The 16,411-nt window shown below is 42.1% G+C and overlaps 1 protein-coding gene and 1 non-coding gene across 2 annotated transcripts in view; one reads left to right on the forward strand and one right to left on the reverse strand.

The window, feature by feature from the left end:
- Positions 1 to 16,411, forward strand: part of Col22a1 (collagen type XXII alpha 1 chain) — a 286,090-nt gene that overhangs the window by 244,232 nt on the left and 25,447 nt on the right. The window contains exons 50-54 of the mRNA XM_027415259.2: positions 914 to 967; positions 6,364 to 6,417; positions 10,858 to 10,902; positions 11,682 to 11,735; positions 13,524 to 13,577. Coding sequence (XP_027271060.2) covers positions 914 to 967; positions 6,364 to 6,417; positions 10,858 to 10,902; positions 11,682 to 11,735; positions 13,524 to 13,577 — 261 coding nt within the window. The remainder of the gene's footprint in view (positions 1 to 913; positions 968 to 6,363; positions 6,418 to 10,857; positions 10,903 to 11,681; positions 11,736 to 13,523; positions 13,578 to 16,411) is intronic.
- Positions 14,795 to 14,935, reverse strand: LOC113835595. The gene has a single exon (XR_003485238.1). It is a non-coding gene; the product is annotated as a small nucleolar RNA SNORA67 (small nucleolar RNA).

Genomic DNA, 16,411 nt, shown 5'->3' on the forward strand with positions numbered 1-16,411 from the left:
TGGGAACAGCATCCATAAAAAATGACAGGTACCAACTAAGCAAGCAGTGGGACAGCAGCCTGGATAAGCAATGCCTTCTGATCATTGCTTGCAGAAGCATTCTCCATGCCCCAGCACTGCAAGCTAAGTGGAGAAAATATACGGTTTCATTGGCAGCTGTCTATAAGTGTGGCTGCCAATGTTTTGCTGAGCATTGGGAATGGTAGCCTGTGACTCCCTGCAGGGCCTATTCAATATTTCTTCTTAGGCTAAAAGATATCAAGAGGCCAAGGTCCTATGCCTCAGAGGTGCAAGTAGAATTTAATCCTTATTTGACTGAATTCTTCTTTCTCAGTTTGCTACTTTCTTTTGAATTCAAGTGGTTTGGGATTGTATTCTCTTCTGTCTTATCTTTGTCATATTCTGAGACCCTGAATGTGTATTTAGTTATCAAATAAACATCAAGGTTACAGTATCCTCATCTAGAGCTAAGATCAGCACAGGTAGAGGGTCTAGAGTGAGACTCATACCTTGGTTTTGTAGAGAGAAGGGTAAAGCATCACTGAACTTTCTTGAACCAAGCAACCTGGTCCTCTTTCCCTGTTCCCCATAATGCCTCAGGAGCACTGATAAGTGTTTTGCTATATGCTTTTTTCCATCACCTGCAACCTAGTTAAATTACTCGTTAAAGAGGTCCACAGTGAGGAACAAAAGGTGGGGGCTTTTGTAGGTAAACAAAAGGAATTATGATGCAATTGCAAAATGGTCTGCATTTCTGTGAGATCCTCTTCCAGACTCCAGGAGTTAGGAGTGTGCTGCTAACTGGACATAAAGCTGCTGCCATGCAAAGAGATGCACATGGTTGCCTTTGTGACTGTCCTTCCTTCTCTCTAGTCTTCCTTGACCTACTAAGCAATTTGAATTTATCTTGCAGGGAGAAGAAGGCAAACAGGGCAGAAATGGAAAACCAGGTCCCCCTGGAGAACCGGTAAGGGGCTCTAAATTTACCCACATGCCAAATCCATCCATTCTCAACAGCTTTTCTGCGATGGTGAAGGGCTCCTATGATGCAGACCCACAATCATGACCTCTTCTGTTACTTCTCACAGTTCTATAGGGAAACAGCCTTGCTTTGCAGCTGAAATAAGAAACTATTTAGTGTTGCAGTAGATTCTTTCCAGCCAGGCTGGTCCCACAGCCACTTTCAACCCCAAATGAACATATGGAGACTTATATTAATAGTAAAATATTGGCCAAAGACTAGGGTTTCTTATTTGCTACATCTGTCTTAATTATTAACCCATTTATATTCATATAAGTATTTCCACACGGTCTTATCTTACCAGAGAAGGATCCAGATCTGTTACTCCTTTGTTGGCCTACATGGCAACTCTTCTGGGGGGCCCTCTCTGCCAATATTTTCCAGAATTTCCTCTTCTAGTCCCAACTATCTTCCTGCCTCATTGGCCAAACAGTGTTTTATTCATCAACCAATAAGAGAAACATATATACAGAAGGATATCCCCCATCAGCTTAGGTTTGAAGGTGATCAGCCTGAAGTCATGTAATGGTGTGGTGACAGCCCATAAATTCTGAGTTCAGGGTTCCCATTCTTCCACACCGTACTTTTCTGGCTGCATATCCCCAGACCTGTGAATATGGAAGGGAACTTGGGGGCAAGTGAATTGTGTTGGCTCCTGGCCTAAAAGCTACTTCCCAGCTTTTCATCTGGCCTTCAGGTGTTTGTTGTTGCTTTTATTTTTCTGTAATACATTCATTAGGAACCTCCAGTGAGGTGGACAGACACTGTACTTCTAAGGTTATCTTAGTGATCCCATAGCTGCATGACTTACTTATTACCTCAAAGTCCTTTCCTAGGGGTTGGGGACCTCTCTTGCCTGGATTCAGGATTTTGAAATGATGACAGTGGCTCCACAGTTTCTGGCATTGCTTTTGTCTTCACAAATCTAGAGCTGTGTTGTGACCCAGTGGAGTGTTCTTCTGTCAAACAGGGACCTGGGTCTATTAAAACAAAGAGAATCAATTGTACCAGGAAACAAAATAATACTCAAGCAAATCATACACACAGTAGGGAAGATAAAAGTCTGGAGGGATAGGGAGAGGCCTGGGATCTCCTCACATCTATCTGGTTACATAACAAGAGTGCATCTACTAGAATACTGGGCAGCTCTGAGAAGAATGAAAGCTCCACCCATGGAAGGATTATTCTGCAGTGAAGGGAACAGGCAGGTGACTTTATAACCCGTATTTTTGTTACTATCCTTTAAAAATGGTTTTTATTTCATTTGCTTGTTGTTTTGTGTATGTATGTGCAGTGCACAGGCAAAGGTCATCTTGCAGCAGTAAGTTCTCTCCTTCTGTCATGTGGGTCCTAGAGATGTAACTTAGGTTGTCAGGCTTGGTAGCAAGTACCTTTACCTCCCAGACATCTCACTGGGCCAATTTCTCTATTTAAATTAATTAAATAGTCAGTTTAATGAATTAATGAATGTGTATGCTGCTGCATTTGATTTGTGTACTGTGACTGTGCAGTGCCAGGGGGCAGGGCATAAAAGGGCATCAGATCCCCCAAAACTGGAGTTATATGCAATTGTGAGCTACCTGATGTGGGTTCTGGTAACAAAACTCTGATCTTTCAGAACAGCAAGGGCTCAACAGCTAAGCCATCTCTTCAGTCCCTTTTTTTAATATTTTAAAGCAATCTTTATGTATTACTTGTTGATACCACTAAATTTAATATAAGAAATGAAATTATTTTTATGCCCAACCCCAGTAATAACAATACCAACAAAAGTGGCTTGGATGCTAGTGTTCTTCCTCATAAGCTGTGTGACCTTGAGTAAGTAAAATAACCTCTCTGAGCTTCAGTTTCCTTTAATTGTATGGAGGGTAATACACTAACTTGCTAGAAGTCGATCAAATGAGGTGAAGAATGCACAGCACAACAGGTTTATTTAACTCTTAATTATTTTAGTGAGGTCCTCTTTGGAACTGCCCGACTTTAGCTGTTGCTGAGGTCAGAGCTATGGAGCCTTTAGTTGCTGAGGTCAGAGCTATGGAGCCTTTACAGCCACTAAGTGGGGTTACAAAAAGTTTCTAGCAAGGTTCATGGTCTGTTTGATTTGCTTGGCTGTAAACTATTATGACTCATTCCAGATCTTACACAGCTTTCCTGAAGCACCTTCTTCATCACTTTACACTGTTTGTCAGTTGCAACAGTCCAAGTTCACTGCTGAGGGGGAAAGAAAAGAGTATGAGGAGGACAAAGTGTGATGTTCCATGGAGGTGCCCCAAGAGGCAGGTGGCATAAAAAGGGTGGAGGGACTGAGAGGTGGTGTGAGTGGGATAGAGAGGCATTCTTGGGAGTACCTGGGGCCAGGAGCAACCATCCCTTCACTCCATTTCCCATTTAAACCCCAGAAAAAGCCTAGGGTTATGTATGCTCTTATTGTCCCCAGATGAGAAAATGAGATACACAGAGGCTAACAGCTGGATCGAGGTTCTCCAGCTGGTGAGTGATGTCTCTGGGAATTGTGTCTCTGATGCTGACCCAGAGCACAGTACTCAGATCTCAGAGCCATTATCTATCTTTGTGCTGAATGAGTATTGTCCCTAGAAGTTGTCCCTATGGCACAGGGTCACTAGACTTCATTCCATCAGTTTATTGAAAGCCTGCTCCAGGGACCGTTGTTGTGATACAAGACCAGTCCTAATTCCAGGCAATCAAGGATCACACAGGAGGTAGCTGGTTTTCATGGACCAGGTCAGACTCAGTGATCCCACAAAAGTAGTGGGATTCTGAGACACTGGGTTATGTATCCCCGAGTCTTTCATGCTTTCTGTGGAATTTCACAACAGAGTCATCCTGATAGTTTATTACCCTGAGCTGTGTTGGGAGGAAGTTGGCATTGGATGGATGTACTCTGAGATCCTGAGGTAGAGACTCTGATGACAGGAGGGTATCCTACAAAGTGGAGCTCCATAGAATGAGGGGAAAATGGAACATGGGAGGGGAGGTTGTAAAAGACAGGCTGGTGAGTGATACCTCTAGAAACAGCTGGGATCTAGGCTCCCGTGGGTCTCCTGAGAAGCTGTAAGGAGTACACTGAGAATATTTGTATTTTCCATTGCTGCAGGTGTCCTTATGGCTAATGCTGGGGTGTGAGGATAGAAAATTCAGTGGTTAGTACATATCTTTTCTCCACTTTGACCCATTCCTATGTGATGGACATACATGGAGAAACAGATGGACAGATAAGATGTATATGATAGCCCAATGGATGGATGAACATTTCACTGTATAGATAAACAGATAGGCGTGGTCAGTAGTACCTATGACCAGGCCCAAGTGAGCATGGTCAGTGGCACCTTTAATTAGGGATTCTCCCTACAATTCCCCTTTTAGACTAAAGAGGATTTTAACTTAACAGTGTAAATTATCTATAATTAACAATCATAAAGATGAATTACAAGAAGATATAATAATCTACTTATATCACATCCTAACTATAACTATTCCAACTAAACTCTAAAGTCATCTGAAAGAGATGTCCAAGCCTGAACACCTCCTTCCAATCCCAACCTTAAACAATAGAAAACTAGCCCTAACTAGGTGTACATTATCCTTAGTGTCAACAGTGGGGAAAGGGAGCAAGCATTCTCCAAGTTACTTCCTGCTGAAATGGGATGACAATAGCCTCATGGGGTCCTGTGGGAAGAAAATGTTAGAGTAGTGAAAGTCTTGAGTGGATTATCTGCAACACATATATCCAGTTTGTGTTTAATGGGAGATGCTTGATTGAAGGTCTTTATTGAAGTCCTTATCTTGATTGAAGTTCTTGTGTTGATTAAAGTCAGTACCTGAGGCTCTGGCCAGAGTGTCAGTTCAAACAAATCAAGTTGGATCCAGTGGACTCAAAGAGGTGGGGTCCATTTTCTTTCCAAAGAGTACAAGGGTTGCTGTTAGGAAGCTCTACATTGGCTGTGGGGAACTTAAACATTAATGTCATCAGAGAAATTTTAACTTTTATATGTATGTATACCTGGAAAGACAACAATAAGAAAAATAATAATTATGAGGAAATTTAAACTTTTATAGAAAGAGCCGAGAATAGACAAATGATGGTCCGCAATTTTTTTCTTATTCTGTATTACATCAATTGGCTTCTTGATATAGTACAAAAACTCTGAATTTTATTTTAACAACATTCTTGGATTTAGAGGAGGAAAGCCAAATCCAACTCTAAAACTAGCATTATTTAATTGAATAGGAACTAGGAAGTAAAGAAAAACTCTACAGGCAGCTGTAGAGTTTACCAAATGGCAAATTCCTTTTGTTTGATGCTTCTTTTTGGATAGCTATCTTCTCTTCTTTAGGTATCTATCCATTCAGTGTCCTTTTATTTGATGACACCCAACAGCACACAGCTGGACATCGATGAGTTGGGTCAGAAAGACACAAGAAAGCTAACTTGATATCCAACCTTTGCTTCTTAGCTTTTGTTTGAATTTTCCCTCTAACTCTAAGAGTACTCCACTCTCTCTCCCTTCTCTTATAATGTGAACCCAATGGAAATCCTCAAAACTCACTCTGTGTAAAAACGAGGTGCAAACTGTTTAGGGAGGGCCATTCTCTAGTGACAGTGAAGATCCAGACCTGGTGCAGCTGTCCATCAAACAGTGCCCTTTCACTTCGCCCTCTGCATCCTCTCCCCTACCTCTGAGCCATTTGTCTGGACCTCAACAGCCTTTCTTTGTGGCTTGGTTATGTCTAGATTCATACCAAACTGTGAGCAGAAATTTTGTGTAGCCACTGTGTCCTTGTATTCCTTTGTATCTGAGAACATGGAATGTGAAAGGCTGTGTAAATGAGATCACAGGGCCCTGTGAGTAGTGCCACTGGTGGCCTGAGCAGAGGCTCTTCCTGGGTGACAGGAAGCTAAGGTGTTCTTTAGCTTTGTCCTTAGAAGTCTGGTAAAATATAACTGCTCTGATCTTCAATGTGGCCATTGGGAAAATACAGTAGTTCATATCTGCCTTGAAGAGAATTTGTGAATCAAGTCTTTGATAACTAAGATGGTTTTATAGTTTCTCATCAGGGCAGAGCACACTGACAGTGAAGGAGCCCTTCCAAAGGTTAATTGAGGGATAAGGCTTGAGCTATAATCACAGAAGAAAAACTAGGAATACACCAGGCCTGAACATACTGTGGAGGCTGGACTAGAGGAAATACATTAGAAGTACTAGGGCCCAGGGCTGATAGCCTGCCTGGCCAGTGGCATGTGGGAATACAGGGCAGGCATCTAAACATCTGAAGATCCTAATGATGGAAGTCTTAGTCTCTTCTTTTCTCCCTCAATTCAGGGTAAGGCAGGAGATCCAGGCCTATCAGGAGCAGAGGGAGCCAGAGGTCCTCAGGTAAGTGTGGGTCCTGTGCTGTCTATCCCCAGGAGAGTGTGCAGACCTCAGTTTCCTAACCCGGGTGCTTTGTAACCAGTCCTGTTTTCTCTGCAGGCCACTCTAGCTTCTGTACCCTAGATTGCAACCCATCTCAGGCTAGTTAGTGTTTTAAACTTTCTTCATTCTTTCCCTCTTTATCCCAACTTTAATGTTCTCTACTCTGAAGGAAGAAACAGGGTGTTTTGCTTGTTTGTGGGTTTTTATTGTTTTGATTTTAGTTGTTTTTTTTTAACTTGTTTTTAGAGACATAGTTTCATGTAATCTAGGCTGGTCTTGAAGTCATTATGATGCTGAGGATGACCTTCAATTTCTGTTGTATTGTTTGTTTGTATTTTGTCTTTTGAAATAGGATTTCTCTGTGTAGCTTTCGACCCTTTCCTGGAACTGACTCTGTACATCAGGCTGTCCTGGAACTCACAGAGATCTACCTACCTTCTGGGTTAGAGATGGAATCTTGTATCTACTTCACATGTTAGCACTGGGGCTTCATCTGGCTTAGACCCATGGAAGCCACGTAGATGCTGTCATGGTCCCTGAATTCATAGCAATTTCAAACCTGTTATGCCTAGAAGGCCTTGTTTCTCTGGTGCTCTCCATCCCCTGTGGTTCTTGCAATCTTTCTGCTGCCTCTTCTTCTAACCTTGAGCAGAGGGGGAAGGAGGTATTTTATGGGTCATTCCATTTAGAACTGAATGTTTCAAGGTTTCTTACTCTCTTCGGCTCTCTGTATTCCCATCTGCTGCAGAAGGAAGTTTCTCTGATGGTAGCTGAGCAAGACACTGATCTATGAGTATAGCAGAATATCATTTCCTGGAGTCATTTTATTGCTATTTTCCTTTTGCAGAACAATAGTAATTGCTTTTCCCCTAGGTCTGTGGCCGATGTAGTCTCAGGTTCTTGGCCATCTGAGCACTATCAAATGTTGTGCCAGGTTCGCAGAGTCCTATACCACCTCAAGAAGCGGACACCTCTGATGCAAAAGGAAGATTTCTTTTTCTTGTTCAAGCTGGCCAGCTTGGATCTCACTCCATGGTGGGGAAATGAGAAGCCAAGCATCCATAATGAGCTTTTAAAGGGGAAGACCGTAAGTTTGAAGGCCACAAATTTCAGAGTTTCTATGGTTACTTAAGGTCATACAAAGTACAGAGTAAAGCAGTAACTATATATTTTAAGCAAGATACATTTGAGAAAGATAAGACAGGGCACGGGGTTGCAGGGTTACAGGGTCACATGGTCTGTCAGTTATCCCCTGGACCAAGGGATCTTTACAACCTCACGACCAGCAATTAGCAGACATAGGAATTTTGACCCAAGTAGTGGAGGGTCACCTAGCCTTCTCTGAGAGCAGAGCTCAGGCACCAGCCATGACATTCCCAGTCATTGGAAGTTCCCTTTTCAGGGCCTAAGTTTTTAAACTTTTATTAATTTTTAATTCTTGGTCCTTCATCAACCATGGGTTCAATCTTATGGAGTGGACCTTAAATACAATCAGACAGTGGTTGGTTACTCCAACAACTTTCTTTCCACTTTTGTACCAGCATATCATGCAGGCAGGATACCATTGTAGATGGGAGAGTTTATAACTGCCTTTCTCCTCTTGCAGTGTGCAGAGCTCCTTCCAGTACTATGAACACTAGGGGTGAAGGCTCTAATTAGTCCCTATCTCATCTTCTCCATGTTCAGTGAGTTGTATAGGTGTGTGGTTGTGTAGGCTTCTTCAGCAATAGGGGCTTATCAACAGTTTGTGGATAGAAACCCATAGCCTTGGCAATAGCGTGAGTTGTTCAGGGTGTCCATGGGGGTCTCTTTGACCAACAATTCAATTAAATGTAACCCAATCCTGGTACTGGAGATTTCATTCACTTGTGAGAGACATCTAGTTGGGGCTTTGTCTCCTTCATTATTTGGTGATTCCACTTAGATTTCCTTCATATGTGCATATATTTTAAAAAGCATCTACTGTAGTATGTCTCCATATGACCCCTCAAATGGCCCTTAGTTTTAGCTGCCCCTCCCCTTTTTGCCTTTCCCTACCCTTTACCTTTGGTACTTCCATCCCAGCCTCCCCAGCCGACCCTATCAATTCTATTTTCCCTTTCTCGGGAGATACTTCCCTCCCCCTCATCCCTTACTTTATGCCTAACATCTATGGTTACGTGGATTAAAGCTTTATTTAAATCTTCATCTAATTATTGCACTAAACACAGGTAATTTCTATACAAATAAAAATGTTTTTAAGATTTTAATTTTTAAATGCTTTAACTCTTCAAACTACTGAATTCTGAATATACTTCTTTAATTTAAAAAAAAATGATGCTTAATGAAAGTCCTGAAATCCAACTATCAAGAAGTAACAGATCAGAACACTGCTTCTGCTCCCTTTGTGTTATTTTTTCTTTTGAAAAATCAATACATCATCTGGCTACTATTCATTAAGGAGGAAGCAATACATGAAAATCAATGTTCATTTTCCCCAATCTCCATGGTTCTCCCGCATGCAGGAGGAACCCGGGTGCAATGATGAATGCTTTGGCCTATACAGACTAAAACCATGAATCAATGACTGTTTGTTTTTTTCCAAAACATACTTTAAATTGATGGTCCCATCAAATCCTTTCTTAAGTCATTTTAAATATGGTAAATGGTTGCTCACTGTGACTTAAAGTCTCTTGATTTAACTAAGTGATTCTAGTAAATAATGGCCCAATTTTATCAGGTGGCTCTTGGTTTATGGGAATAACAGAAGCACTCTGTCAGCTGGAGAGACCCATTGGCTGGGTCCTGGCTTGGGAGTTGGACCCTCTTCAAGGTAGGGATGCAGTGTAGAGACATAAGCTAGTGGAAGAGAACAAGTTCCTATGGTTGACTTCTTGGTGCCAGAGCAAAGCTTTGAAGGATGACATGAGTTTGGAGAGAGATATACCTGGGTCCTTTCCTTTGCTATTTATTAATTAAAGGGGGGGCACTTCTGAACCTGTTTCTTCTTCTATGTAATGGAGATAACAGTAGATGTTACAACTGTGCGAGGGCTACACCTATTAAAGGAGAGAAGGGTACCTATGAAACTCTCAGCTGACTGCCTGGAAGTATGGATCTCACCCTACTTGGAGTTTTTGTCCTGAGTTATGGAACAAGAGCAAGTTAGAATCCCATCTTTGGAGCCATCTGGCCTTGGGATTCAGACATTTGAAAAAGTTCTAGAACCTTGCAGATTTCTGAATAATTGAAAAGCTTTGCTTTATTCATTCCAATCAGTAACTCTACAGAAATGGGTCTCATCCTCATGCTCATGTGTGAAGACTGAATCCTAGCAAAGAGAAGTGAAGCACTTCAGTCCCAAAGTGACAGAGGAAAGCAGAGACTTGATTTACCCCGCCCCCCCCCCCCAGGCCATGGTCAGCCCAGGTACACGGGCACAAAGAACATCTGCAGTTGGAAAGAGAGGGCTAGGTTCACAGCATTTCTGTTATCTTGCACATAGTGATATTAGGCTCCCAGGGAAAATACCCCTTCTGAGGTATGACATAGGATAGTTGAAAGAGAATCTAAGTCTTAGATGACTCCATTTCTCTTCCTTGCCTCCCCTTCTTCACCTTTCCCCCATCAACTACTAACTACTTGTGGCTACTAACAGCTTGTGGAGTTGCTAGACAGACTGCCACTGAACTCCAGTTTTAAGTCCAGATTTAGCTGAAGAAATTCTCATACATTTAGACTGTGGCTCCCTGTCCCACTGGGTACTAGAGGAACCACACTGTGCTTCCTAATCCTGCTTTCTCATTCTCTAGAGGACAGGAGATTATATATTCTAAGCAGCCATGGTGGGTGGAGATGTACAAGCTGCATTTCTCAGTTGTGACCTTAATACCCTGGAGGGCCTTTTAAGATAGAGTTCTGCTTGGATGGTCTCACCTTAGGACTTTTTGCTTCCTAGTTGTATCTTCATTTGCTTGTGTCATATCCCGATGACACAAGCTCTCTGTTCACCTCTTGTTGAGAATGGTCATGGAGACATGACCTCTATATTGGATGGGCCTGTGTATGAATCATGGTACAACTTTACTCTCTGAGTGATACACAGGACGGAACTTATAAAATGGGGAAAACAGAACACATGTTTTGGGGCTTCAAGACCATGAAATGAGTACTTTTAGTGGTTATATCACTATGGAAAGTGGGGCCTCATAGAGAAGACCTCCTCTATTCCCTGCTTCTTGCCTCTCCTTCCTGACTTTTCTTCTACCCTGCCTGACATCCTGAAACTGGCAGCAAGCAAGAGGTAACAGGATAAGCCACAACTAGCAGATGGGATGATACAGGACATCTTTGCAGCTCTCTGCTTTCTTGCTCCCCCAGCCTATTATCTGTAGAGTCATAACTTCATCCTATTTCTTCCAGGGCTTCAAAGGACACACAGGTGATCCTGGCCCACCTGGTCTAAGGGTAAGTAGATGACTCGGAGCTGACAGTTACCAGGAAGAAGATTCCAGGGATTGGGGGACATCACCTTGCTATTCTGTTTAGGAAAGAACAGTAGACACACTCCATGATATCACAGAGGGTGGCACCATCCCAACTTTTGAGTTGAATCATGTAATTGGTTCTTCTGGGCTCACAATGACAAATGAAGACAAATTAGCCAAATCAACCTGAACTCCAATTGCCTGTATGATATTGGCTGTTCTCATGCCTCCTGAGCCCCATGATGAAAGACATGGTATTAGGCTTAATTTACAGAGCACACTCAGGTCAGAAGTCATGGGTGACCTCCCCAAGTCATAGAGCATCTATAATGTTAATACATATGCCTTATCTCAGGTGGGTAGCTCTTAGAACTTCTTATTCTTTAACACCTGTTTCTTCAAAATGTCCCAAACTGAAGCGACTGTTGGGTCATTGTTTGGATTCCTTGAATGTTGTGGATAACCAAGACAGAGCTAGATAGAGAAACCCTGATAAGCAGGTAACAGGGGCTCAAATAGGTTCAGCTGACCCATCATCTTGTGTTCTTCCTGTTTTCCCTGTTGGGGAGACACTCAGAGCTCCCCTTGCTCTCCTGAAATCCAGTTCTGCTGCAGAGGCTGCTATACTCTGTGGAGGGCACTTCTATCTGATAGCCCTCTGGGGCTCTGCATGTCTCCCAGACCTTTAGATGCTGTGTGTTTGTAATGGCCTATAGCTGAATCAGCTCTGTCCCTAACAGTAATTATTTTTGTTCCTAGGGAGAACCTGGGACTACTGGACCCCCTGGAAGGGAAGGATCACCAGGAAAAGATGTAAGTGGGGATTCCTTAGCCTTCAGTGGTTGAGAGAACAAGACATGGCACCTAATAATCAATCCTACCATAGTGACAGTTGGCAGTTCTGTGAAGGAGTTGCTATGACTCATAATTGGTTTTTATTGGGACTTGAGCTTCTTCCATATTTGGGGTCAGTCTGTATTTCATAGTTCATGGAGGCTTTTCTGGGTTTATCTGATTTGTCTACTGTCCAATAATGGGTCCACCAGATCTATTTTGCATGATTTGAGAGGCATTTCATGTTACCTTGCAGTTGCTTCTCTATCTCTTGAACTTTCTGGTGTTCATAGTAGTTATAAACCCCTCAAAGTCCCTACCATCATTTGATATCAACACTATTGCCATTACCACCACCACCACTGCCACCATTATCAACAACAGCACTACCCCATGTCCCCCTACCATTAATATGACTAATGCCATAACCATTATCACCACTATCTTTAAGCCAGCACTAATTATAGCACTTTGGTCATTATCACCACTGCCACTGTCACTAAAACCACCACCAGCAATGGCAGCAGCAGCTGTTCTTGGGCTGTATGTCACTTTAGACATTTAAGATGTCTCTCACTTTTCTTTGGTCTTGAAATCAGGACAGAGAAGAAAGAGATTTTCTCTGCAAGGCACAAATGAGAATACTGTCATAAAGAGATTCAGGGGTAGAAGGAGCCACAATGGAGCCCATATTTGTAGCTCAACCTCCATGCCCATTCCCCAGTTTTCCAGGTAGACAGAAATTAAGGTATGTAGATTTTTCTCCTAGGAATGGGAGCTTGTTGAAAGCAGGGAGACATGGTCCTGAGGTCCCAAGTGGTCTTCTTCTAGACCTTTAAATCTTTCATGACCTCCATGGGAACCTACCTAGCATATGGACTCCTCTAGTTTGTCTTGATACAGTAGCATATTGACTGTTTGGTGGACCTGTTGTGAAGGAACTAGAAGGTATCACATGAGAAAGTCAGTCAAGTTCTCTTGATTTCTCCCAGAGGTTTATCCTGGTTAAGTTTGTGCCAACTTGACATAAGCTGGCATCATATAAGAGGAGGGAACTTCAATTGAGAAAATGCCTCCATAAGACTGGGCTGTTGACAAACCTGGTGGGCATTCTCTTAATTAGTGACTGGTATGTGATGTTACCCTTGGGCTGCTGGTCCTGCCTTCTAGCAGAAAGCAGGCTGAGCAAGCCACGAGGAGCACACTAGCAAGCAGGACTTCTTAATGACCTCTGTATCAGAGTTTCTGCCCCAACTGCCTAGGATGATGAACTGTGATAAGACAGAGTAAGAGAAACCCTTTCCTCTCTGGTAATAGTAATGGTAACCTTAACTAAGACATGGTTGTAAAACCAATAAAGTAGGTGGACCCCGTGAGGCTATCTGAGACACTGTGTGGGGTGGTGGTGCTGTTGGGTGGCAGATTTCAAACTGTGGTGACTTAGGTAGCAATGGCTATAGGTTATTATCCAGTGAATTTTTCACTTTGATTTGCCTTGATTCAAGATCTGACAACCTTAAACTACCAGGAAACAGGTGAACTATGCCTAAGCCAGTGAATATACATACTCATTTATAAATGTGAACTAAAAAGCATCTCCTCATCTGGGTGAAACAAATTTGTGAATGTTTCAAGTCCTTGGTGATCAAAAGGAAGTGTTTGGACACAGTGCTGGGTTCCTGGGTCTGTTGGTGAAATCTGGTCCACAGTAGATCTTTGCCATTTTTGCATGTAGCTCTGTGATTATATAACCCCTCTCTGTTCCAGGGTGACACTGGACCTGCAGGACTTCAGGGTCCCAGAGGACCAAGGGGCCCACCGGTGAGTTTTCTTTTGACATTAACTTGCAGTATTGTTCAGAAGAGCTGTTACCATGGTGATGTTGGGTGTTTAACACTGGTGTGGATACAGGCATTGTTTTAAAATGATGCTCTATGTCTTAGAGGATGCAAAACAGCTACTGCCCCTTTCCCCAAGTGCCTTCCTACATATGCTCCACTGACAGTCTATCCACAGGGACTCTAAGAGCTGCAATATTTCTAGTTTGGGGCCATTACACAGTTTTACATGCCACATATGAATATTCTATAAGTGTCACAGCTGGCAGCTGTGACAGAAACATTTATCTTTGTTTCTGGAGGCCAGGGGAGAGAAATTAAGGTACTAACCATGAGGAAGAACATCCCTGCATCTTCAGCTTCTTAGAGAGTGGGGGGTGCATGAAGTGACCAACTGACAGCATTGGAACTCATTAAATATGGCTGGGTGGTTGGCAAAGTGATGCCTGAGTAAGCCTTGGAGAGACAAAAAACCAGAAGACTACATGTCTCGAGGACCTCATACTGTTATTGAGTATAGCTCTAATTGTTGCCTTCATAATTGACACATCCTGCATAATCTACGGGATATGTGAAAACTGAGCAGTGTTACTGGTATTTACAGTAACAGTGTTTGACTTTTTCTAAGCATTGCTCTTGGGTCAGATTAATGATTCAACCACTACCCTTAGAAAGAAATTAGACATATAGATTGTAGTATTGTTAGGTTAAGATGTTTTTGTTAATAATTTTGAGGTTGAAAATTTTAGGGAACAATTTAAAGTTTATAAAAACACATTTTTTTGCTTCAGAAGGAGATATTTATTCAAAGAGAGATAGAAAACAAAACAAAAATAAAATAAAAAGATGTCCAACCCTTGCCTCCCTTCCCTCCCGTGTCTAGCTGTTCCTTAGCCCCAAGGACTGAACCCTGGCTAGGGCCAAGTAGCAGGACAGCCCCTAAAATGAGGTCAACAACACTGAGGGGCATCTCTTCAATGAAGATGTTGTAGAATGTCTCAATGTCTCAAAGAGTTCCCTTGTCTTCTTCTGTCACCATATTAATAGCCACACCTTTACGGCCAAAGTGACCAATTCTGTGAATGTAGTTTTCCCTGTTGGTGGGAAAGTTGAAATTGATTACTAAGGAGACCTGCTGCCTAGGTCAAGAAAGATGATACAGCTGTTAGAGGATACAATCTGTCCAGACTGACTAGGCATACATGCAAACAGCCAAGGCAGGCAAAAGCAACAACCATCTTTTGTTTCCCAGAGACCTCAGACATGCCAGGTTTTCTTCCAAGTTACTGTGTTTCTAAAAGGGGCACTAGTTAGCCCCTTGGAGAGGGAATCACCTTGGACAAGACATACTTTTAATAGTTGAACAAGGGACTTGCTGAGATTAGGGGACAGGAACAATGGTAGCTTGGCTATTGCTGGCTGACATACCTTTCTTCCTAGGATGGGTTGATGATCAAAGGTGATGATTAATTCCTTTTACCCATTTCTGCCCTCAGCTTCCTGAGATAGATAGATAGATAGATAGATAGATAGATAGATAGATAGATAGACAGACAGACAGATAGGCAGACAGACAGATGTAGATACACAGATTAAGATACACAAGACTTTAATCAATATAGGTTAATTTTATGTGGGGAGAAGTCACTTACATGAGAAACCTATGACCCACAAGTTCCAGCTCTAAGGATCCACACCCAGCTGCTCTCCATGACCCAACCAGAACCAAGAGACCAAGCCTGTCCTGGACCCCAGACCAAATCCCACATGCTCACATATGCACCTGTGACCAAACCCATTTGGGTCAGTGCCTCAGGTGCAGCTGGTTGGATCTCTCCATACAGATATTGATATAGATATAGATATAGATATAGATATAGATATAGATATAGATATAGATATAGATATATGGGTGGTTATAGACCCTGAGGATTTAAAGTAGAGCTGGCTATTTTTCATATATAAACTTTTGGATTTGTGAGTCTTTTAAGATATTTTTATACTGACTATAATAACATTGCTTGGCTTAGAGAAGTATCACTCCATCTATGCTTCTGTCTTCGTGGAATATTCCTCCTATATGTATGGTGTGTGTGTGTGTGTGTGTGTGTGTGTGTGTGTGTGTGTGTGTGTGTCCCAAATTCTGCTTACATCAGGTATTGGTCCTATTGAATTAAGGGTCCGACCTATTATACCCTAAATTGATGTAACTGATGACATCTTTGGTGATGGTGTTAACAAATGTATTTCACATGTTGTTAAATATTTGGCGTTTTATCCATTCCCATTCATACACCTTGGTAAATCCACAGAGTATGAGCAAAGGTAGAAAGTAGACGTTAGGATGCCTGGTGCTATGTAAAGAGAAAAGCCTTGGAGACCCAGGAGAGGCAGCCATGTTTGTAACTTAGCATACTGTGAAGAGTTAACTTTGCTTCTAGTAAGAATGTACTCTAAAACAAAAATAGAAAGTGTATCATTTCAAATATGTAAACCAGTACAGTGATTTATTATCATTCCAAAGTATGATGTTCCATGGATCACTTTAGCTTGTAGTGTTTTTGTACCTGTTGCTATAGTTTGGTCACCCAATGTCATTGCTAATGTCTAAGTTGTAGGCTATGCTGTGGCAATGGCATGGATATGATGTTATTCAGAAACATGAACTTTTCAGCTCAACTACATTGATTTCATTCATGATGTAATTGTAGATGTGTACACAGCCCCAAAATGTTTATTTTGCTTTCTTTAAAATCTACAGTCACACAGGGATGGGTAAAACTCATGGCCACTGGCTTCAAAGAAAAGATAGCATTC

This window comes from Cricetulus griseus, chromosome 4 (assembly GCF_003668045.3).
Source record: "Cricetulus griseus strain 17A/GY chromosome 4, alternate assembly CriGri-PICRH-1.0, whole genome shotgun sequence".
NCBI classification, from domain to species: Eukaryota; Metazoa; Chordata; class Mammalia; order Rodentia; family Cricetidae; genus Cricetulus; species Cricetulus griseus.